Source organism: Patella vulgata, chromosome 2 (assembly GCF_932274485.2).
Source record: "Patella vulgata chromosome 2, xgPatVulg1.2, whole genome shotgun sequence".
Classification (NCBI taxonomy): Eukaryota; Metazoa; Mollusca; class Gastropoda; family Patellidae; genus Patella; species Patella vulgata.
Genome location: NC_065880.2, coordinates 4,138,373 through 4,161,733, shown reverse-complemented (window position 1 = coordinate 4,161,733; position 23,361 = coordinate 4,138,373). Strand labels below are relative to the sequence as shown.

Here is a 23,361-nt window from a genome sequence, read left to right as displayed (position 1 = left end):
GTTGCGGTTAAGATTTCGAGATACAGGCGTCCAAAAACGCTCCAAATCAGAAAATACTTGATTTTCAGCTTGTCATATTTTGCTGCTTGGTCATAGTATCCGTATAAATTGGGCATCATACGACAGTCCATTCCTCGGGCCACTCAACGAAAGCTTAATTCGTTTAATCCATTGATACTGGACGGAGAAATCGAGTTTTTCCCTAAAACACCCATTTTTTGCTTTTTTTTCGAAATATCTATCATTATTTCGACTACTTCCGGTTTCCGGATTGTTTTTGAAATTGCTTTATGCAGCGGTCTGACTATATAGCTTTATGTTCCAGGACTTTCAGAACTATCGATTTATCCTTTCCAAAAAATATAAGGGTTGGGAAATGGGCAGAAAATTCGAAAAAAATCGAAAAATAAAGGGCGATAACTCAGAATGAAAATTATATTTCTGGAATCAGATGGTCTTCAGGTATCCAAAAATGTAGGTCAAATTTGAAAATTTTGAAAAATAACAAAAATTGTCTTTTAAACAAATTTTTTCATTTTTCGAAGGCTAGAAGTCAGCGACGAAGTTTCGAAATTTCGAAATTTTCAACTGCTATCGTCCGAGAAAAGACTCAGGGTTTCTGAAAATGTTATTTGTATGAAAATAGGTACAGAATTGACGAAGCTACGGCCGTTTTTTAAGTTTTATGCACCGCACAAAATTCGGCCACTTCCGGTCTGCGCAGAAGTTTCAAAAATAGTTTATCAAGTAGCCACCACATGGTTTCCCGATAGACAATTAGGTCCCATATCGGTATCTGTTACAGGCACGGAGAAATAGGCTCTACCAAAAAAAAAAAAAAAAAATAATGATAAATAATAATAATTTTAGTAATCACAATAGGCTTTCAGACAAAAGTCTGAAAGCCTAATAATAATTTTAGTAATCACAATAGGCTTTCAGACGAAAGTCTGAAAGCCTAATAATAATTTTAGTTAAAACAATAGTCTTAAGTCTGAAAGCCTAATAATTTAATTTGGTTGCTGTACCATTGTTAAATATGAATAAATGAAATGAGTGAAAAGGGTTTAACGTCCTATTGTTCTGCTCCTAACCTGGGCTAATGAAGACGGAAATACACCATACAGTATGCTATGAGGGAAATTTTGCCCGGGCAGCGGCACTACGGCCTACTCTTATATCGAATTCCAACTGCCAAGGGATCTATTACGTGCATGCCAATGTGTACACGGGACCTCGGTTTTTCGTCCCATCCGAACGACTAGACAGCTGTAGACAACAATTGAAATAAACGTCACAACCAAGATATGAGAGGTTCGACATTACATTGGAAACTATGCCTAGACGATCATTGGTCAAAAATGAAGCAGGCATAGCAGGGATAGTGTTACACGTCGAATGTTCAAAAAACGGAAAATTTGACGTTTTGACCTCAGGGGCCACAAAGAACAAAACTGAATTTAGCAAGTTTACATTTTTATTGAAAGAGTGATAACTTCCGATCATTTTCAGTATGTTTTCATGACACAAGAATGGCTTCACATTCACTTCCAGTGTAAATGACCTCATTTTTGACCTTTGACCCGAATATCTCGAAAACGCCCCATCCGCGGACTGATTACCAAAATTTTACTAGTGAAAAGTTGGGTCTGGTTTTGTGCCCATTTGATGGACACCACCCCACCCGCACTGAGCCTCCGGTCTATCAAAGTCTAATTGCCAAGGGATCGTTTGCTATAAGCTTTTGCTTACACGGACCTCGGTATTTCGTCCCATCCGAACAACTATACGGTGTAACTTGCCAGGCCCCCTGTCCTGTTCCACTTGCATGGGGATCGAACATGGGACCTCCAGGTTAGCAAGCCAATGCCCTACTCCCCTAAGCCACCTAAATTCTGATCCGTCGGCCTTTTTCTAATCCGTTCTAATCCAAACCGGGAGATTATTTAGCGTTAATATTGTGTGACACTATGAAATCAAGTTTACGTCGTGACATCCTTCGTCACGAACCTCCATAAAGAAGTTATAACACTATCCTGTTTTTCAAACTGTATCGATTATGTATTAACTCGGGAATACTGTGTTTTAATAACCATGTTTTCTATAACTATGCAGGGGGGTTGGATGGCCAAGTGGTTAGCACGTGCGTGTTGTATCATAAAGCCTGTCATTGAGTCAACTGGCGTGGTTTCGAATCCCCGGTTGTACTTGACAAGGAGTAGGGCCGTCTGTCCAACCTCGTGGGTATTCCCCGGGTCCTCCGGTTTCCTCCCACTGCTAAAGACCCCTACGCGCAAGCGAATTGTTGAAATAAAATTGAACCATATGTTAGTCCCGAAATGACCTAGTTTGTGTCGAGTGGACGTTAAACCCCATTTCTCTCTCTCTCTCTATAACTATACAGAACAGTAGGACGTTAGACCCCATTTTAATTCATTTCATTTCACAGTGTAGAGTATGTTTACTTTTTGTGACTTACACCTTATATTTTTTTACTAATGAACATTTGCTTCAAGATTGCCGGATACTCTAGACTTATGACAAGACCATCAAAACCTCATTAGAAAGCGACATCCGTTCTTCTCATTGTGTGGTTTACTTCAAATCATGTTTACTTTTAACAACAGATAAAAGTGTCCAATTGAATTGTTCAATCCCCCCCCTCACCCCCACACCCACCATCCTTCGGGTAGGCGTGGTAGTCCAAATCATATAATACACCAGTACATATTTTTAATATTATTTGTTTGTATTTAAGATAACAAGTTTCGTTACTAAATCAGATTAAAATATCTGGGTCAATGAAAATGGGAGCTCCGTTACAGAAACAAAAGGTAGATAATTTCTGCTTCTGGTGGCTAGTGTCAATAATAACAACGACTGTTTTATGAGAGAGATACAAATATTTTCTTCTTACCAAAAGATATACAGAATTTTATAAGACAGAACTAACAAAATAACAACGAAATAACAACATGGTACTTTGTATTAAATGTAACCGAATCTGGAATAACAATATATTAATATTGTCTCTCAGTAGAAATCCTCAACCACTTATTAACTCACGGCCCAAGGTAGGGATAATATTTCCAAGAAATCGGTTACGGGGCTGTTGTGTGAGCAGAATACAGTTTTCATGACAATTTCATTAGTGTAATACACCACAAAATTACACTATATTATTAATTGTTACAGTGCGATAGTATTATACTACTGTCTGAGCCGGCACAAATAATAAACTAATTTGTCCAGTATGAACAAACTTTTTTTATTGTTGTAAAATATAACCCATTGTACAAATACATATTTCAAACCTCTAACATGGAAGCTTATTATGACACTCATCAGTGTAGATCAGTTTGCACAAAGGGGGTTACAACCAGTCAGGCCAATCTTTATTTTATTCCCATCTTATAGTTGCCAGTAAGAGTTATCTTTTGAAATATTTACGTGAGTAAATTCTATCCTATATGTCATATTTAGAATGTAATGGCCTAATTACAAATTGACCGTATGTAGCGTTTAACCCAGAGGTTGAAAAAATTAAATTGAGGAAATTGAAGAGAGTTTTGTAAATTATCCATGTATTAATAACAAACAGCAAAGTGACTTTTCCGTATAATAATAATAATAATAATAATAATCCAAATAGCAAAGGGATTCCTCAATATAATAATAATAATAATAATAATAAAATTAACCCAAATAGCAAAGGGATTCCTCAATATAATAATAATAATAATAATACTAATAAAATTAACCCAAATAGCAAAGAGATTTCTCCATATAATAATAATAATAATAATAATAACCGAAAAACGAAGTAACTTCTTCATTTATCAAAATAACCCAAAATGGCGAAGTGACTTCTCCATATAATAATAATAATAATAATTACAATAATAATAAAACCCACAACAGGGAACGGATTTCTCAATAATAATAATAATAATAATAACTAGACCTGTTCTTGAAACAGAGAGAGAGAGAGAAATGGGGTTTAACGTCCACTCGACACAAACTAGGTCATTTCGGGACTAATATATGGTTTAATTTTATTTCAATAATTCGCTTGCGCGTAGGGGTCTTTAGCAGTGGAAGGAAACCGGAGGACCCGGAGAAACCCCACGAGGTTGGACAGGCGACCCTACTCCTTGTCACGTACAACCAGGGATTCGAAACCACGCCAGTCGACTCAATGACAGACTTTATGATACAGCGCGAGCACGCTAACCATTCAGCCATCCAACCCCCTTGCCTGTTCTTGAAACAGGTTTCATAGTTTTTATACAACCCTTATACACTTATACATTAATTTCAACACCTAGAAGATTAATATGTTTTGCTGTCCTGTTTTCTCAAAAGAATCTTAAAGAAAAAAAGGATTATTGAAATCTGTCAAAAAGTCCCTATATATAGTAAAAACATTTCATCAAGCAAAATTTCCTGGGTTTTTTTTAAACAAATTGCACATAACCTATGTTTACAGACCGATTGTTGTAGAACTTTCAGAATAAACACCAAACGGCTTAGTTAATCGTTTACCATCAACATTTTACACGATTTCTAAGTTTGACATTTTTTCAAAACAATTGTTTGTGACATCTAGAGGGTCCACAACCTTTGTATTACATACTTTTACACTATTTGCGTACAATGAGCAAGCGGTCATTCTGTCAGGTAGTTTCGATCCGAGTTTTATGAAATTCAAACTCAACCATCATTATGCATTATGGTGTAACTGTGATATATTTAAACGATTGTTAAAATCAGATAGAAATTGACGGTATACACGTATTTCGAATTAAAACTGCCAAGGGTTCGTTTTTTTGTACGACAATGTGTACACGCGACCGCAATGTTTGTCCCATCTGAAAGACTGAACATTGTACCTTGCCAGGCCCCGCAATCTGCACCAGGGACACGCGTTTAGCGCAGCAGCGCCTTACTCACTGAGCCCCAACGGCTGTTTTGAATATATAAAAGTAAGAATAAATTTTTAAAACGGACCAAATCTTTTAAGTGTGATATAATCGTTTTACTTTAAAACAACGTCACAGGAGAGTTTTAGTTTTAATGGTATTCAATCAAGACGTCATGTAAACAAAAGACGTGTTATATAAATTCGATGGCAAACAATTACATATTCAAATGACTTATTTTCACGGTAGAAGACCAAAGCACATATTTTGGTAAACATTTAAATTAAACATAACCAATATTAAAGGTGCTGTGTCATAATCTATCAAATTAATCTTTTTTAAAAGAATCTAGGTCAAATATCAAATTTCTACTACTACAATCTATTGCGAATAGCGAATGCTTTCCAAAAATATCAAGCTATTGACATTCGGATAAAAATAGTAGGACGAGTAAGATTTTGAAGATTAACTTACATTATCAAAATGGTGGCACATCCGGTGAAATTTTACTTTATGAGATTACTTTAAAAAAATTGATAGACGACTCATATTGACAAATATTTTTAAATAAAGAAAATTAAAGAAGTTGAAAATCTGACTTCATCATCAAAGGGGAGATAATCGGAAAATTTGTGTTGACATTTTTGGGTTAATCCACCCATTTGTAATGTATTCTGAAAGTTCCAAGTCGAAATCTTCAAAAATAAAAAGAGTTACGCTCAGAATGTTCACCTTTCTCACCTTTGACCTTAAAAATTGGTCCATACGCATGCGTCGTAGAGGCCACATTGTACAAAAAAATTTCATTTGATGTCTAATATTGGTCTATTTTCATCGTTGACGTCACTTCCTGTTATCATTTCTAATGTTTTAGATATTCATTCACCCTTTGAACTAAATACCTTTCGGATAGTATATTCTGTAGATGATATACTTTTTTCAAAACGCGAGAAAAAAAAAATAATAATCCGAACAAAAACAATAGTATACTACGTAGTAGTATAAATAATAATAATAATAATGAAAATAAAGCAAATATGGAGGGGATTTCTCCATACATAATAACCAGAGTAACAAAGTCATATCTCCATATGTATACAGAATCAGAATAACGATGCAGACCATGTCGTTAACGCAGCCAATCTGCCCAAGCTTAAACTCCTGTAAAAATGACAAAATATAATTTCATATACATCATCAATAGCACATCCTATAAAGCGTTTAATTTTTGTTGTGATTTTTTGATGCAGTTTGTTACATGGTGGCATTAGCCGGTTGTTGAAGAATGAATACGTATATCAATACGATAAAACACGATTCAACATGATACAAATAATAAAAGTGATTGGAATAATAAATATATATAATCTAATGTCACCCACACGAGTACAGACGGTTGGGCACGGGACATTAGACATATTTTCACTTGAAAAATTAATTACAAAATGAACACCGGTAAAATATAAAATACGAACTATTAAGAAAACGAAAAACGAATTTACAATAATCACGCCATAAACAGAATTTCTGTGGTCAGTATAATATTCTAAACTTAATGTAATACGAGATTCTGTTTGTTCATATGTGAAGTTGGTAAATGGTAATAAATTTGATTGAGAACTTTATCGCAGGTACAGAAGCCCTGAGCCCGGAGCTGTAGAAAATGTTTGGAAAACTTACAGTAAATTGAGCTTTCTGTAGTACATTCTGGGTACCAGACCTCGAGAGTAGGCTTTGCTAATCACTTTATCAAACATAATGTAAATTCTAGACTACAAAGGGCCCCCAAACTACATGAGAACATCAACGTCTTTAGGTTCCCCGGTGCCTACCACCCCTGCTTTATCGTGTTTAGTATGCACAGTCATTTCCGGTCAAATATAAAGAGAAAGATAACTCTCCGTGTATTAACACCAACTCTGTAATATAATGTGTTGGCAAGAAGTTGTGAATTTGGTTGTACGTGACAAGGAGTAGGATCGCCTTGTCCAACCTCATGGGTTTTCTCCGGGTCCTCCGGTTTCCTCCCACTGCTAAAGAACCCTACGGGCAAGCGAATTATTGAAATAAAATTAAAACCATATGTTAGTCTTGAAACGACCTAGTTTGTGTCAAAATATGTAAAGAAATCTGATGTAAAGATATATCGTATTATATTTATAAAATTAATGAATAATTACCTGGACAGTCTCCCTCGACTACTGTAACATCATCTATAGCCATGTCTGATCTATAGTCAGTTCCTCCAACTCCTTCAAATACAATCTACATAAAATACAATTTAATATTTCAAAGAATTGTAAAACTTAGGTGTTGACATCTACACATAATAGGAAATAAATTTCAGGAGTTCAAATAGCTGACATTTTTTTTTGTAGTTCTGTTGTATTAAAGGCTACTTATTCTATATGGGAGGGAGATAGAAATGGAGTTTAACGTCCACTCGGGACCAGTGGCGGATTAAGCTCCACCAAGGCCTGAGGCGGTAGTTGCTGGAGGCAGTGGCGGATTAAGCTCCACCAAGGCCTGAGGTGGTAGTTGCTGGAGGGCCTATTTAGTTTTTAAAGTTAGAGCCAAGGTAGTTGCTAACATTAAAAACGAGATTCGTTACTGAGGTTATCCAGGGGCCTACAATCGCGTCATAACTAGTATGACGTCTTAGACTACACTAAGCCAAAGTCGTTTGATATTGGTAATGTAACTTTATATGCCCATAAATGACGTCACGTGGATACAATATATTAAGCAAGACATAACCGAAAACTTACAAGGATTTAACGTACATTGTAGACCTACGTTTAAAAAATAAGATCAGATCTCCAAACAATAGGGCCTATTTAAAATGGCGTGGGCCTAATTAATTTCGGGTCAGGGCCTATGTTGATTCCCGTTGGGCCTAAACCCCACCCCCTAACATTCATTGTCTATGCGTTTTTAATCGTATCAGACAAGTCTAAAAAATATTTTTTTACAAAATCTTTGGGCCTGAGGCTGCAGCCTCATCAGCCTCACTGATAATCCGCTACTGCTCGGGACTAACATATTGTTCAATGTATGTCAACAATTCGATTTAGTAGTGTGTGTGTGTTTTTTTTTTTTGGGGGGGGGGGTGTATGGAGGATAAGCGATTCTACTCCTTGTCGCAAACAAGCGGGGATTCGACCTCACACCACTTGACTCAATGACACTCGTTAAATCATTCGGCCACCCAATCTCCTGTTCTCTATGAATGAACTCACTAACATCTTGATCTGGAAACTAGCATTATATGAAACTGCTTCATATATGGCCAAATGGCCTTCTGCCCAAACATTACCCTGATCATCTTCGCATCACCCAATTCCGTCCGATATCTTTTGAATCTGATCGAGTATTCAGACCCTACTTGAGGTAGATGTATAGGAACTTACCGAATATGACGATGGTATTTGTGAAAGATTTACATAGCCTTGTTTCCAAACATCCCCCATGTCACCAGCTCTTGTCCATACGACATCCCCCAATCCCGTCTGATTTGTTTTGATATACACGTTGAGTTCACCTGAAAATATCAGTTGTTAAAATCATTTATTGACGTCATGACCGGGAAAAGTATATTGTTAGGATTCGACTACAGTGATAAAAGATGTTGTTATGGTGGGTCGGTGTTAAAAATACAGAATAGATAATGGTTATGTGACAATCGGTCAGTCGTGATCTAAAAGTGAACAGATTCACAGTAATATCTGAAATGTGAATTCGTTTCTCGGTCCGTACTTACCCATATCCTCTCCATACATATGATACCAGAATGACAAACATTGTGTAGATGTAGGCTGGATAATTTCTGGACTCTCTATTCTCGCTGGGACTAATTTTTGTTTGTTTGTGGTTTCGATATATATGTATGTTCCATCTGGAAGAGAATCAACAAGAAAAATTTCATTTGTCTGGTTAAACATACACGATGCAAGAGCTAAATCTGCCTATTGCAGGTCTTTCTGTAGGCCTGAAATTTTATCTAAATTATTAATTAGACATTAATTAACTCATCCAGACCATAATCCACTCTCGATGGCATCGCTAGCCTGTGATGTTTATTGGATTAGTTTCCGGTTTGCTGTTCGACTTCCATTCATAATTTAATCATGAAATGGATAATCGAGACGATGTTTTTTATCCTACCGACTTTAGTAATGATGATCGAAGCTAGGCCGAAAATTCAATCGCTAAAATCTCGGATCATAGTGGATCAATTTGACTGAAATTTTGAGCAAATTCCCTTTACCGTATCTAGTTATTAACTATGATAGTGAGAACTGTCAGCTCTTTATCTAATCTCACATAATGTATCTTTAATAACTGAGCTGTTGACATTTCAAAGAAACTTCAATTAATTTAGATTGAGATCGTTAAATCGGTCTTATTCATCCGATTGTAAAGAGTTTTAACAATTACATGACGAATAAAGTATATTGCTTTGGAAAATGGCTTGTTAAGGATGCTCTCCGAATTTAAATGAATGATTTGAAGATATCTGTCATCAAAATTATATTTTAATAACGATTGTATTAATACATTTAGATTTAAAAGTTAAGTCTTTTATCTGAGTCGAGTCCTTTATTGCAGACAAGAAACCAATCTATGATATAGATTCGTATGGTAGCCTTAAAAGCAAATTGAAAAAAATATATTGTGATGAAGAGTGGTATTATAGTTGGTGTGCGTTTATTTAACATTGTACCAGATTTCTTCCAGCATATGTTACCTTGCCTATCTAACTATCCTTTTATTTAATATTGAATCAGATTTCTTCCTGCACATGTACACTTCGCGATTTTTCAGTAATTCATCAATTTTAGCAACCGTTAAAAAACAAAATCTTACTTCCTGTATGATCATTTGTTGGTCCTGTCGCTATTGAATATGTTCGGCCTTTATTTCTTGTCCAATCCAAAATATCGTCGGACAACTGTTTCCACCCACAGTTACTCTCATCAAAATTACAACCAATCTCTATTAATTATTAATAAAAAATATTATTTAATAGAAAATCATGACCATGTCACTGACTGCCATTTATAGAGAAACCCAGACCTCGCATACCAAAAGTATGCAAATTTACTTGTTCAATAACGTCCAACATCTAGAGCTAAATATTTAAGCATAGATTTTGAATGTACGTTCCTTCAAGATAGTGCCTGTCAGATTTAATTTCCCATTTATTGATACCTCGTAGTTCCCGGGGAATACGCCTTTAAAAGAGGGGTGAACGTTTAGATTTGTCCCATTTCAAAAGCGTTCCCCGCCAGGGTTGAAGGAGGCACAGAGTTCCTAACGATAGGAGCTATAACTTATATATATAATATCCCAGATGTGTTCATTTTTTATGTGTGATGTATTCTGCTATATAAACAAACATTGGATCAGCGCGTTTTTCCTTGGCCTTATTATTAAACAAAAACACAACATGATGTCCATATTAATGTCCACAGTGTAGTCAAAGATTTTAAGAGATGCGATAGGGATCGCTAGTGTTACAAGTTATTCTTGGCGTTCATAGCCAGAATAGTAGTGTCACACCGAATTATAGTCTTAGATATTCGATTTCTTGGGATCCGAAATACGGGTTACATAGACAATCTACACAGAGAAAAAAAGTCCCGTAAAATACGAATGTTTATACGCGCGCAAGGGAAATTAATTATGAAACAAATATAATTATGCGAAAGAGAAATAAGTTTTTTTTAAACCCGCCTGTATTTTATAAATGTTGCCTACCGCACAAGGAAATCATGAACTCCTTGCTTTATGTAAAGTACGTTTGAAAAATGAGCTATTTGTCATTTATTGCAAACACAGCAATTGGGTTATTGGGATCTCTCGAAACAATTATAGGATCGTTTGCGCCCGCTTTGAAACAAAACCACACCAGTTGACTCAATGACAGACCTCATGATACAACGCGCACGCGCTAACTATTGGGCCATCACACCCCCCCCCCCCGCCACCGATGTAATTGAGAAAAATAACTAAAGTAAAAATAAGTGAAACATATTCGCCAAGGGAGATAATGCTAAACCTATAGTAGTTTTACTTTCTCAATTAAATGATAATATAAATCAAGCGATCTTTGACGTGAATTGATCATGTATATGTTTTTTGAAAATAATAAATCAGAGACTCAATTTGGTATTGGTATTTAAATGTGATTTTCTTTATACGAGAGCAAAGCAGAGCCAACTTACTCGTGCAATTGATTCCTTGTAATGAAGGAGGACAACGACAACTCACACCACTTTCTGATATATAACACGTGGCATTATTTAAACAGGGGCTGTATATATCACAGGGATTTACTGAAATTAAATTGAAGAAAAATTATTAGATTAAAGTTTGCTTTCTCACATGGTGACGTTGCAGATATATGGTCTGCACACGCACAAGAAAACAACAGCTTTAGTTCAACTATTGCCCATCCGCTCCACAAAACAAACATGGTAGTTCGACTAGGTATGACAATTCTTTCGTTTATACGTTATTTGTTTGTAATAGCATAGAAGGAGGGTTTGTGATTTTGCATTTTCTATCAGGTTGCGATGTTTATTTGTGACTTAGTGGTGGATGGCTTAGAGACGATCACTATAACATCCTCAATGAACCTTATACGCCATCTTAGAATGGTACCCTTTTATATGACAAGAATTCTACGAGCACGCGCCTACAGGTTATCCATGGGCACCCTTCACAACTAAAATGTAGCTCACCATCACAGAGTTTCCCCCAATATCCAGTAAGACAATTACAGCTGTAACTGTTGTCAATTGGTGAACACGTACCACCATTTTCACAAGGATTAGGTTCACAGACAGGCACTAGAGTTGAAGAGGATATAGAGATTATAATATAAAGGACAGGGAGGGTAGTCGTTTCCCACGGCTATAAAATACACATTTAATTTCCGACATACGGATTACATGGACCATCTACACAGAGAAAAAAAAAGTAACGCAAAATCCGAATGTTTATATGCGCCCAAGGGAAGTTAATTACGTAAACAAATATAATTATGTGAAATAGAAATAAGTATTTTTTACACCGCCTGTGTTTTATAAATGACATACTAACGGCGCAAGGAAATCGTTTTGTGTAAAGCACGTTTGAGAAATCAGCCATTTGTCGCTTATTGAAAACACAACAATGGGTGATCGGGATCTCTTCAAGCAATTATAGGATCGTTTGCGTGCGCTATGACTTAGTTCCGGTGACACCCTTCCCGCCATGCTGTTTTTAAAATTTGGTTGAGATTCCTTGGTATTTCGACTAGGTATAACAACTCTCTCTTGTCGTGTGTTCACCCCTTTTGGATGTTATTTGTTGATAATAGAATCGAAGAAAAGCGTGTGATTTTGCATTTTCTATCAGGTTGCGATGAATATTTTTGACGTAGTGGTGGATGACTTAGAGACGATCACTATAACAACCTGTACTACATCTATAGTAATGTACCTTATACGCCATCTTAGAATGGTACCCAATTATAAGACAACAATTTTACGCGCATGCGCCTAAAGCTTTTTCCTCGGTCACCCTTTATAAGTAAAATGTAGCTCACCTTCACAGAGTTTCCCCAAATATCCAGCAGGACAATTACAGCTGTAACTGTTGTCAATTGGTGAACACGTACCACCATTTTCACAAGGATTAGGTTCACACACAGGCACTAGAGGTAAAGAGGATATAGAGATTATAACATAAAGGGCCGGGAGGATAGTCGTTTCCCACACCTATAGAATACAAAATTCCTACAGGTATATTAAAGGTTTAACAGTCTGGGTCATGTTTAGCCAATTGGATATCATGTAATACGACATGCCCAATGTGTAATCCCCGAAACACGTTATACTGGTGAAGGGGCGGTAAAGTAACCATTCAGTTTACAACATTGTGCTTATCGCACAGACGTCACAAGAAACCCAAAAGAGTGACACCTTCTCTTGTTTTAAATCCGATTGAATGCAACCCGGGGGATTATTTAACGTTGGTTATTTGATTTTGTTTTCTTCATAAACTGTTCAAATAACCATATGATTACCTTGAGAGATTTCATATTTTCCCAAAAATGCAAATCAGACACAGTAACTTTAATCGAAATGATATAAGGGGTCGGAAGTATACTCTGTATCACAACAGATCCGGGACTGTACAGCACAGTGGAGGCTTACGGTTAGCTCCCGGATCCGAATGAAATGAAATGGGGTTTAACGTCCTACTGTTCTCCTCCTAAACTGGGCTAATGAAGACGGGCATACGCAATACAGTGTGCTATGAGGGAACATTTTGCCCGGGCAGCGGCACTACGGCCTACTCTTATATCGAATTCCAAGTGCCAAGGGATCTTTTACGTGCACGCCAATGTGTACACCGGAACTCGGTTTTTCGTGCCATCCGAACGACTAGACAGCTGTCTTTGTCAGGCCCTCCGTCCTGCATCACTGACAAGGGGAAAGCACGCTGGAAAATCTGGATGAACTTTCTCGGCCGCCCCCGGATGCATTCACTAGATCTGCTATGTGCCGTGCGTTTGTTTGTGATTTCTGCTTATTGTGTCCGTAGATTTGTCTTATGTACGTGGTTGTGTGTGGCGCAGTCCACCTGCACTTACTATACTAAACAGCAAAAAAAAAAACCAAAAAAAACCCCCAAAAACAACCCCCCCCCAAAAAACCCCCCAAAAAACCGTCAGTACGATTTCAAAATCAGAGAGGCACTTTAATCAAATCATTCTAAAAAACTACTTACTAAATGGATCAAAGCAATTTTTTTAACAGTATGTGGACACATTAGTGATTAATTCATCACAATTCCAAGACATTACGAGAAGTACACAGTCTATACATCAGTATCTAAAGTCTATATGTCTTAAATAAACACCAATCTCTGGATATTAATTAATTTAATATATTTCTCTAAACATTTGTATTTGATATTATTTTGATATATTTAATGAATTGAAGAAACAGAAACATTAGAATTTAGCTGCCTGTCCACAGAACTTGTATGCAAACCCCCAGTCATCTTACCTAACGCCCTTTATGCGGATTACACTATTTTTCAGATACCGTTCTATCAGGTTGCGATGTTTATTTGTGACTTAGTGGTGGATGGCTTAGAGACGATCACTATAACATCCTCAATGAACCTTATACGCCATCTTAGAATGGTACCCTTTTATATGACAAGAATTCTACGAGCACGCGCCTACAGGTTATCCATGGGCACCCTTTACAACTAAAATGTAGCTCACCATCACAGAGTTTCCCCCAATATCCAGTAAGACAATTACAGCTGTAACTGTTGTCAATTGGTGAACACGTACCATCATTTTCACAAGGATTAGGTTCACAGACAGGCACTAGAGTTGAAGAGGATATAGAGATTATAATATAAAGGACAGGGAGGGTAGTCGTTTCCCACGGCTATAAAATACACATTTAATTTCCGACATACGGATTACATGGACCATCTACACAGAGAAAAAAAAAGTAACGCAAAATCCGAATGTTTATATGCGCCCAAGGGAAGTTAATTACGTAAACAAATATAATTATGTGAAATAGAAATAAGTATTTTTTACACCGCCTGTGTTTTATAAATGACATACTAACGGCGCAAGGAAATCGTTTTGTGTAAAGCACGTTTGAGAAATCAGCCATTTGTCGCTTATTGAAAACACAACAATGGGTGATCGGGATCTCTTCAAGCAATTATAGGATCGTTTGCGTGCGCTATGACTTAGTTCCGGTGACACCCTTCCCGCCATGCTGTTTTTAAAATTTGGTTGAGATTCCTTGGTATTTCGACTAGGTATAACAACTCTCTCTTGTCGTGTGTTCACCCCTTTTGGATGTTATTTGTTGATAATAGAATCGAAGAAAAGCGTGTGATTTTGCATTTTCTATCAGGTTGCGATGAATATTTTTGACGTAGTGGTGGATGACTTAGAGACGATCACTATAACAACCTGTACTACATCTATAGTAATGTACCTTATACGCCATCTTAGAATGGTACCCAATTATAAGACAACAATTTTACGCGCATGCGCCTAAAGCTTTTTCCTCGGTCACCCTTTATAAGTAAAATGTAGCTCACCTTCACAGAGTTTCCCCAAATATCCAGCAGGACAATTACAGCTGTAACTGTTGTCAATTGGTGAACACGTACCACCATTTTCACAAGGATTAGGTTCACACACAGGCACTAGAGGTAAAGAGGATATAGAGATTATAATATAAAGGGCCGGGAGGATAGTCGTTTCCCACACCTATAGAATACAAAATTCCTACAGGTATATTAAAGGTTTAACAGTCTGGGTCATGTTTAGCCAATTGGATATCATGTAATACGACATGCCCAATGTGTAATCCCCGAAACACGTTATACTGGTGAAGGGGCGGTAAAGTAACCATTCAGTTTACAACATTGTGCTTATCGCACAGACGTCACAAGAAACCCAAAAGAGTGACACCTTCTCTTGTTTTAAATCCGATTGAATGCAACCCGGGGGATTATTTAACGTTGGTTATTTGATTTTGTTTTCTTCATAAACTGTTCAAATAACCATATGATTACCTTGAGAGATTTCATATTTTCCCAAAAATGCAAATCAGACACAGTAACTTTAATCGAAATGATATAAGGGGTCGGAAGTATACTCTGTATCACAACAGATCCGGGACTGTACAGCACAGTGGAGGCTTACGGTTAGCTCCCGGATCCGAATGAAATGAAATGGGGTTTAACGTCCTACTGTTCTCCTCCTAAACTGGGCTAATGAAGACGGGCATACGCAATACAGTGTGCTATGAGGGAAAATTTTGCCCTGGCAGCGGCACTACGGCCTACTCTTATATCGAATTCCAAGTGCCAAGGGATCTTTTACGTGCACGCCAATGTGTACACCGGAACTCGGTTTTTCGTGCCATCCGAACGACTAGACAGCTGTCTTTGTCAGGCCCTCCGTCCTGCATCACTGACAAGGGGAAAGCACGCTGGAAAATCTGGATGAACTTTCTCGGCCGCCCCCGGATGCATTCACTAGATCTGCTATGTGCCGTGCGTTTGTTTGTGATTTCTGCTTATTGTGTCCGTAGATTTGTCTTATGTACGTGGTTGTGTGTGGCGCAGTCCACCTGCACTTACTATACTAAACAGCAAAAAAAACCCCCCAAAAAAACCCCAAAAACAAAACCCCCCAAAAAACCCCCCAAAAAAACCGTCAGTACGATTTCAAAATCAGAGAGGCACTTTAATCAAATCATTCTAAAAAACTACTTACTAAATGGATCAAAGCAATTTTTTTAACAGTATGTGGACACATTAGTGATTAATTCATCACAATTCCAAGACATTACGAGAAGTACACAGTCTATACATCAGTATCTAAAGTCTATATGTCTTAAATAAACACCAATCTCTGGATATTAATTAATTTAATATATTTCTCTAAACATTTGTATTTGATATTATTTTGATATATTTAATGAATTGAAGAAACAGAAACATTAGAATTTAGCTGCCTGTCCACAGAACTTGTATGCAAACCCCCAGTCACCTTACCTAACGCCCTTTATGCGGATTACACTATTTTTCAGATACCGTTCTTTAGGACTTCGAATATTGTCTTATGGTATTGATTGTTCGTACTTGGTTTTATTTTATTTCATAACGTAGTAATTAATATTCTTAAATCATTTGGTAATGGTTATAAATATAGGTGGACGTTATAATATGGATATAAACACATTCTGATCACTGTAACTAATTCATGAGATATAAACTGTATAACACACACATGCGATATAATATCACATTCTGACCAATGCAGCTACTGACCGCAACGGGAACCATTTCAGAGTTTGTTCTGATTCCGCGTTGTATTTTCTTGCAGATGGGGTACTGAGCGTTGCTTTTTTTCTTAATGCCAGATTGGCATACTAACTGAATTAAATAACCAACAAAATGCTGGTTAATATCAATGAATGAATGAATGAATGAAATATGGTTTTATGGCACGTCAGCTCCAACCGGGCTATATTGCGCCAAACATATGGTGAATCTAACGAGACAAATTAAAACAATATCACATAAATGAATTTATATATGTAAATAAAAACAAATATCACAGAAAATATATTAATTAAAAATAAATATAACAAATCTTTTACATATATAAATATTTAAAACGATATACATGATTAAATATATACAATTAAAATTGATAATAAAAGTTTGTCTCTTTTAAAAATGTTAGCACTTTGTCATATAGCTCCGGTTGAGCAAATAGCTGACGTACTGACTGGCAACGGTAATATTTAGATCTAATGTTCTTGAGATGATTGCACTCAATCAAGATGTGTTTCACTGTCAAAGTAACATGACAGTGAACACATTCCGGTTGAGGCTCTCGCTTTAAAATGAAAATATGAGTTAAAAAAGTATGACCAATTCGAGAGCGACACAAAACAACTTCATCCCTCCTGTTGGTTCTATAGGAGTTGGGCCAATCTCCTAGGAGAGGCTTAATGTGATGAAGTTTATTTGTGCCTGCAAGATCCCAAGACCGTTGCCAGCGGTCATAAATAAAATGATTTATACATAATTTAAAATCTTTATATGGTATTAATAAATGTGATTGGGGAAGATCTAAAGCAGCTTTGGCAGCAAAATCTGCTTGATCATTCCCCCTTATATCAACGTGACTGGGGAGCCAGCAAAAGACAACGTCTTTGCTGCTCAACTCGCAAGATATACTATTCAAAAAAAGTAGGGGATATTTGATTTTTAAGTGTTATTAAAGTCACCTAATGAAACTGACGAAGAAACAAATGACAAAATGAAATGAAGTTCACATTCATCGATTTATTCCAAATGATCGTTAGACTAAGTAAGGCACAGACTGACCATTATAAGGGTAAAATGATACCCGGGGTCAAACAGCAAAGTTACCACAGCATCACAACCAAGTCAGTAACGGGTAAATCCTCCTCTGTTTGCCAAACAAGCATTGATCCGACGTGGCATACTCCTAATGAGACGTCTAAGGTCATTTTGGTCCAGATTGTCCCATTCCTGTTGCAACGCAGCAGCAAGTTCTTGGACATTGGCAGGACGTTGTTGACGTTGACGTAACCTCTATCCAAGCATCTCCCAGACATGCTCGATGGGGGAGAGGTCGGGACTCAGTGCTGGCCAAGGTAATGTGGTGATGTTCTGTTGTTGGAGGTAACCTGTAACGATCCTGGCCCTGTGACATCTTGCGTTGTCATCCTGGAAGATGAAACGGCGGCCATGACGTCGTGCGAACGGCACAACATGGACTGCCAAGATGTTGTCCCGGTAGTACTGGCCTGTAACACGCCCTGCAACAACATGTAAAGCCGTTCTTCCAGCAACAGTGATGCCTAGCCACACCATAACAGAACCACCCCCAAATCGATCATGTCTGATGACGTTAACGTCTTGGAAGCGCTCGTTTCGACGACGCCACACCCTCCTACGCCTGTCCAAAAAATCAACAGTGAACCTTGACTCATCTGAAAACATCACATTGCTCCAGCGTCGATTATCCCAGTGTTGACGATCCCTACACCAACGACGTCTTGCCTGAATGTGATGATCTCTCAAACAAGGGATCACGCGAGGACGTCGGGCGCGAAGGTGACCCCTATGCAGTCGATTCCGAATCGTCTGGCCACTCACTCTCACACCAGTGTCTGTTTGAAGACGAGCGCTGATCTGATTTGCTGTGATGACACGATTTCTCAAGGCCAAGGTACGGATAAATCGATCCTGGGCTTGAGTTGTCGCCCTTGGTCGACCTGAGCGTGGTCTGTCCTGTACAGATTGTGTATCACGGTATCTGGACCATATTCTGCTTATGACAGACTGAGAAACATTCATCGTCCGCGCCACAACCGCCTGTGTTGTGCCGATCTGTAGCATGCCAAGGGCACGTAACCTTTCATTTTGGGTAAGCCGACGCATATCAAAATTTGTTTTCTGGTCACTAAAACAATTAAACTGATGTTTCCACCCTGGAATTGAATGCCACAATGACTGTAACATTCAAAGTCAGAGTCGTGCAAATCTTGGGTTGGACCCCCATGATGATCCCAAGCATCACCTGCATTCCATGCGGTAGCTATTGGTGCGTTTGGGCGTCACATGTAACTGGAAATGTTTCTTCTGTTAGGTTCTATAGTGACTTTTTTCGTAGTCATTTGCATATTTTAGTATTATGCCCCCAAAATCAAATATCCCCTACTTTTTTTGAATAGTATAGTAGCAGACGATAAACATCTGCTACTAATGGGTGTTCAAGCTGTTTATTGTTAATTGCTTGAAGCGAGGACAGAGAATCAGTAAAGATGACATGCTTTAAAGATGAAGAGGATTGTATGAACTCCAAGGCCTGAAGAATGGCCTGGAGCTCAGCTGTAAATATTGAAGCAGCAGGTGGAATAATATCAATGAATATCAGTACATACCTGTACAGCATTTCGGGCAGAAGTTTTCTCCTTTTATTTCACAAGTATCAAATTCCATTGGCGTGAAAAATCCATTATAAGTCTTAACTATTTTGTCTCCGTTCTTTGTTACAATATAAGCTACAAAAATAAACATTTGTATAGAACAGGATCCAACCATTTTTATGTTTAAAGCAATAGAAATACACTAGTTTTAATGTTTAAAACTGTATGTACTGAACAGAATTTAAACATTTTTATGTTTAAAACTGTATGTATTGAACAGAATCCAACCATTGTTACGTTGTTAAAACTATATGTATAGAACAGAATTCCACTATTCATGTTCATCGTAATGAAATTTTAACATCGTGAAAACCATGCGCCTTGTTGATAAAATCTTACGTCATGTTCCTACAGTAAAAACTAAAACTGGTGAACGGACCTTTGTTTAGGCCTCTGCTAAAGTGTGGAATGAGTTACATGTATAAAATAAAACTCTACTAATGTTGCTGTTTTTAAAAATAATCATTTAAACAGAACTTTTTAAATATGCTTTTGAACTATGAATATGTTGGCATATTGTGTTAAAACTGTTGTGTTACGTTATATGTATTTGACTTGTAAAGAGCGCCCTGAACTAGCTTATTAGCTGCAACACCCACCCCTACACAAATCAAGCAGTGGTTATAGCAGTACTCATTTTTAGCTGCATTTAATAGATCGTAAGGGGAGTAACGCGAAAATAGAAAACCAGTTTAAACCCTTTAAGGCAATTTAAAGACAAAAGTCAGTAGATTTCATGTATGGCGGAGAAGATACCGGTAAAAATAATAATCAAAGTTTGAATAAATAAATAAATAAATAAATAAATTTAAACATAACTTCACTTTAAACAACCAAATAAATAAATAAATTACGAACCTGTTTTCAATGCATCGCTGTCACTGCAGCATTTTCGGTTCAGCTTCTTGATCTTGCCCTTTACAGATCCCTTAAACTGATCGTAGAAAAGGCAAATGCCTCTCTGTTTGGCCTCATCACAGACTGTCTCCTTCGATTCCTTTGACTCCTTTGATTCCTTTGAAGCTGGATGTCCCCAGATGGCTGCCACAGTGATCATGAGGAAAACTAGTATTAGCGCCCGCATGTTGAAGTCTCCGATAAAACTTGTTGCTAATGTTGATACCAAGAGTTAATCAGATGTGGATCAAGAGAGGGTCGACTATTTATCCTCTACAAAGCATGTGACGTCAATTCTTTTGACCAATCAAATGGCTGTTTATACTTTATTAGTAAGTAGTGGGCCTGAAACACGTGGCGTTACCAAATTAGAGAAAAACAAATGATCAGTCAAAATTTGAATATTTGATATTTGGCGAATTAGATCTGTCAAATTTGCATATTTCATATTTAGCGAGTTAAATCTAGTTAAGCACAGGGCTGTCGGTAATTTTCCACAATTGATTAGCAGCACTGCTAATCAAAAAGTCTAATTTTGCCAAATTTGATTAGCAAATTCAAAAATTGATTAGCAGTTTTTCAGTTTCAACATAAAACACCTAAATAACAAGATATTACTTTAATTCATAAAAAATGATTACATTTTGTTCTTAGATTTTTTAGCACTGCTACAAGTAGCTGTGACAATTTGTGAACGCGACTTTTGGTTAGGTCTTCGATGCTTTTTTTCAAAGAATAGATTAACTGCTTGTTCAACATTAAAGTTCTCTAAATTATGGCCCGATCTTTTTATTCTCACAAGACCATCCAGAATTGTATCCCCCAGACATGACCTCCAATCAGTTTTAATAGTATTCATAGTTGAGAAACATTTCTCAACTACTGCATTTGAAAATGGGAAAACTCTCAGTATTTCTATCAATTTGGACACAATGGGAAATTTACCAGCTTGTTTGTTCAAAAGGAAAATTTTATTCCATACTTCTGGAGTGGATAAGTGGATTAGATTGTTTGAAACATAGAGTTTAACTTGCTGCCATTGAAATATAACTTCATCTAAAATTATCTGATGATCAGGGGTCATTTGACTGGTTTCAGGTTCACTTTCACTCTCAGACGATTCCTGGGGTGACACATTTAAAGACACATTCTCCATTGTAACTAATAAAGATTCAAAATGTTTTGCAGCTTTCAAGATCAAGTCATCTCCAAAAGTCATTAAAGCTTCTCTATCAATGGGCCACACATTTTTGTCTAATACAGTAGCACAGTTATAAAAGTTTTCATGGTTTCTACCTAACTCAAACCTATTCATGCAGGCCTTTTCAACATTATCAATGTATAAAGCTTTATTTTGTTTTAATTGTTGCAATCCAGTTTTCACTCTTGACAGTTTCATAGAGCGAAATAGAACATCATCTCCTCCAGTGGAAATGTGTGCTTCACCAGCTTCAAGCAAGTCTTTCAATTCACCAATGGTTTCTTCAGATTTGAGTAATCTTAAAGTTTCTTGACAATGCTCCAGTGCTGATAAGACAAATGAGATATTCAACACATCTTTCTGCCATGAAAGAGAAAGGACTGCTACAGGTTTCAATATTTTGATAAAAAATAAGAGATGAGCAACAAACTGAAATGTTTTTAGTTGTTCATAGATCCCTCTTGCTTTTGCATCATTCTGCTGTACAGATAAATTCTCCAGGTGTTGAGTAATCACTTTATAGTCTTTTAAAAGATGTTCAGCTGCTGTTAACTTATGTTGGATCCATCTTGTTCCCTGTGTCTTAATGGGTTTGGAGGCATAAACTTCCCAAGCCTCGCCTAACTGTTTTAGTTCTTTTAATTTTTTAGGACTTTTCTTGTAAAAGGCAAATATTTCTTGTAATACTTTAATAACTACTGTCTCAAATACTGTTCCCTTGAAACCATCCCTGATGGCTAACTCTAGTCTGTGATTAAAACAATGCACACTTATGAGCCAAGGAATATCTTCACGTAACTGCACAGCTAGACCCCTATTCACCCCCATGTTGACACTTGCCCCGTCCGCTCCTAGACCAATAATTTTTGATTTGTAATTGACAATGTTCATATTTTCCAAAACAGAATAAATCATTTCTTTTAGGCCCTTTGAAGTTCCGTCACTTATTGATTGTATTTTTAACATTTGGCTACAAAGAATGCCTTCTTGATTTACAAAAATGACATAAAGGAGTTCTTTTTCCTGAGTTGCTGAGTCGGTGCTACCATCAGTAAGTATTGAGAAAAATTTTGCAGAATTCAGTTCATCTTTTAGGTTCTGCTCCAGATTTTCAGCTATACACATAGTGAATTCCTCACACCCCTGTTTATTAGTGTATGGTCCAACTAAATCAACCCCATGAAGAATTTGAAGTTTTATAAATTTGTCAAACTTTACAAAGGCTATTTCTTCCTTTGCCATCATAAAAGCTATTTCAGTTAATTTTGTAACTCGACCACGTTCTCTGGAATTCACAGTTGAGAATGATTTTCCCAGGGGAGTTTTAGAGAAGAAGTCATCTACTGTCAATGGGCCATTTTCAATACGTAAAGCTCTCTTGTGTTGTTCTGATTTAAGGTGTTTGGCAAGGGCATCTTTTTTTAGCTGTTTGTCTCTGACACCATGAACAAATGCTTCAGAAAAATTACGGTGGATTTTGAGGTCACTGGCATGTGCCCGGCAAAGTTTACAAATAATAGATAAAACACGACCATGCTCTACTTCTAATTCAAAATTGTCAGTGCCTAATGTCTGAAGCCAATTCTTGGCAGTGGCTTCCGAAGCCCCGCTCATTTTAATTGTTTTTTTCTTCCTTACGGTACAAATCTTCGTTAGAAAATAATTTCGTCTGCTTTTTGTCGTGTGTTACTATTTTTGTTCAATCGGACACGCACGGGATTTAACGAATAAACTCGATTAACTAGACACAAACAATAATATTTTA

General features: G+C 37.0%; 2 protein-coding genes across 5 annotated transcripts; both read right to left on the bottom strand.

Moving 5' to 3' along the window:
- Window positions 1-2,883: 2,883 nt before the first annotated feature.
- On the bottom strand, window positions 2,884-20,631 carry LOC126811033 (adhesive plaque matrix protein 2). Of its 4 annotated transcripts, XM_056099222.1 has the most exons (12): window positions 20,357-20,631; window positions 19,454-19,573; window positions 15,057-15,164; window positions 14,209-14,316; window positions 12,517-12,624; window positions 11,669-11,776; window positions 11,150-11,260; window positions 9,789-9,917; window positions 8,683-8,817; window positions 8,333-8,463; window positions 7,103-7,187; window positions 2,884-6,083 (listed from the first exon to the last, which is right to left on the bottom strand). In XM_056099222.1, exons 1-12 carry the CDS (start codon window positions 20,580-20,582, stop codon window positions 6,076-6,078), a joined length of 1,377 nt encoding a protein of 458 aa, XP_055955197.1. In that variant the 5' UTR covers window positions 20,583-20,631; the 3' UTR covers window positions 2,884-6,075. The 4 variants fall into 4 exon arrangements, with proteins under 4 accessions (XP_055955197.1, XP_055955198.1, XP_050392464.2 ...); XM_056099223.1 differs by lacking the exon at window positions 11,669-11,776; XM_050536507.2 differs by lacking the exon at window positions 15,057-15,164.
- A 1,264-nt stretch (window positions 20,632-21,895) lies between these two features.
- On the bottom strand, window positions 21,896-22,721 carry LOC126810667 (uncharacterized). The gene is made up of 3 exons (XM_056098797.1): window positions 22,593-22,721; window positions 22,308-22,451; window positions 21,896-21,922 (listed from the first exon to the last, which is right to left on the bottom strand). The coding sequence occupies exons 1-3, from the start codon at window positions 22,719-22,721 to the stop codon at window positions 21,896-21,898; spliced, it is 300 nt and encodes a 99-aa protein (XP_055954772.1).
- Between the last annotated feature and the right edge of the window lie 640 nt (window positions 22,722-23,361).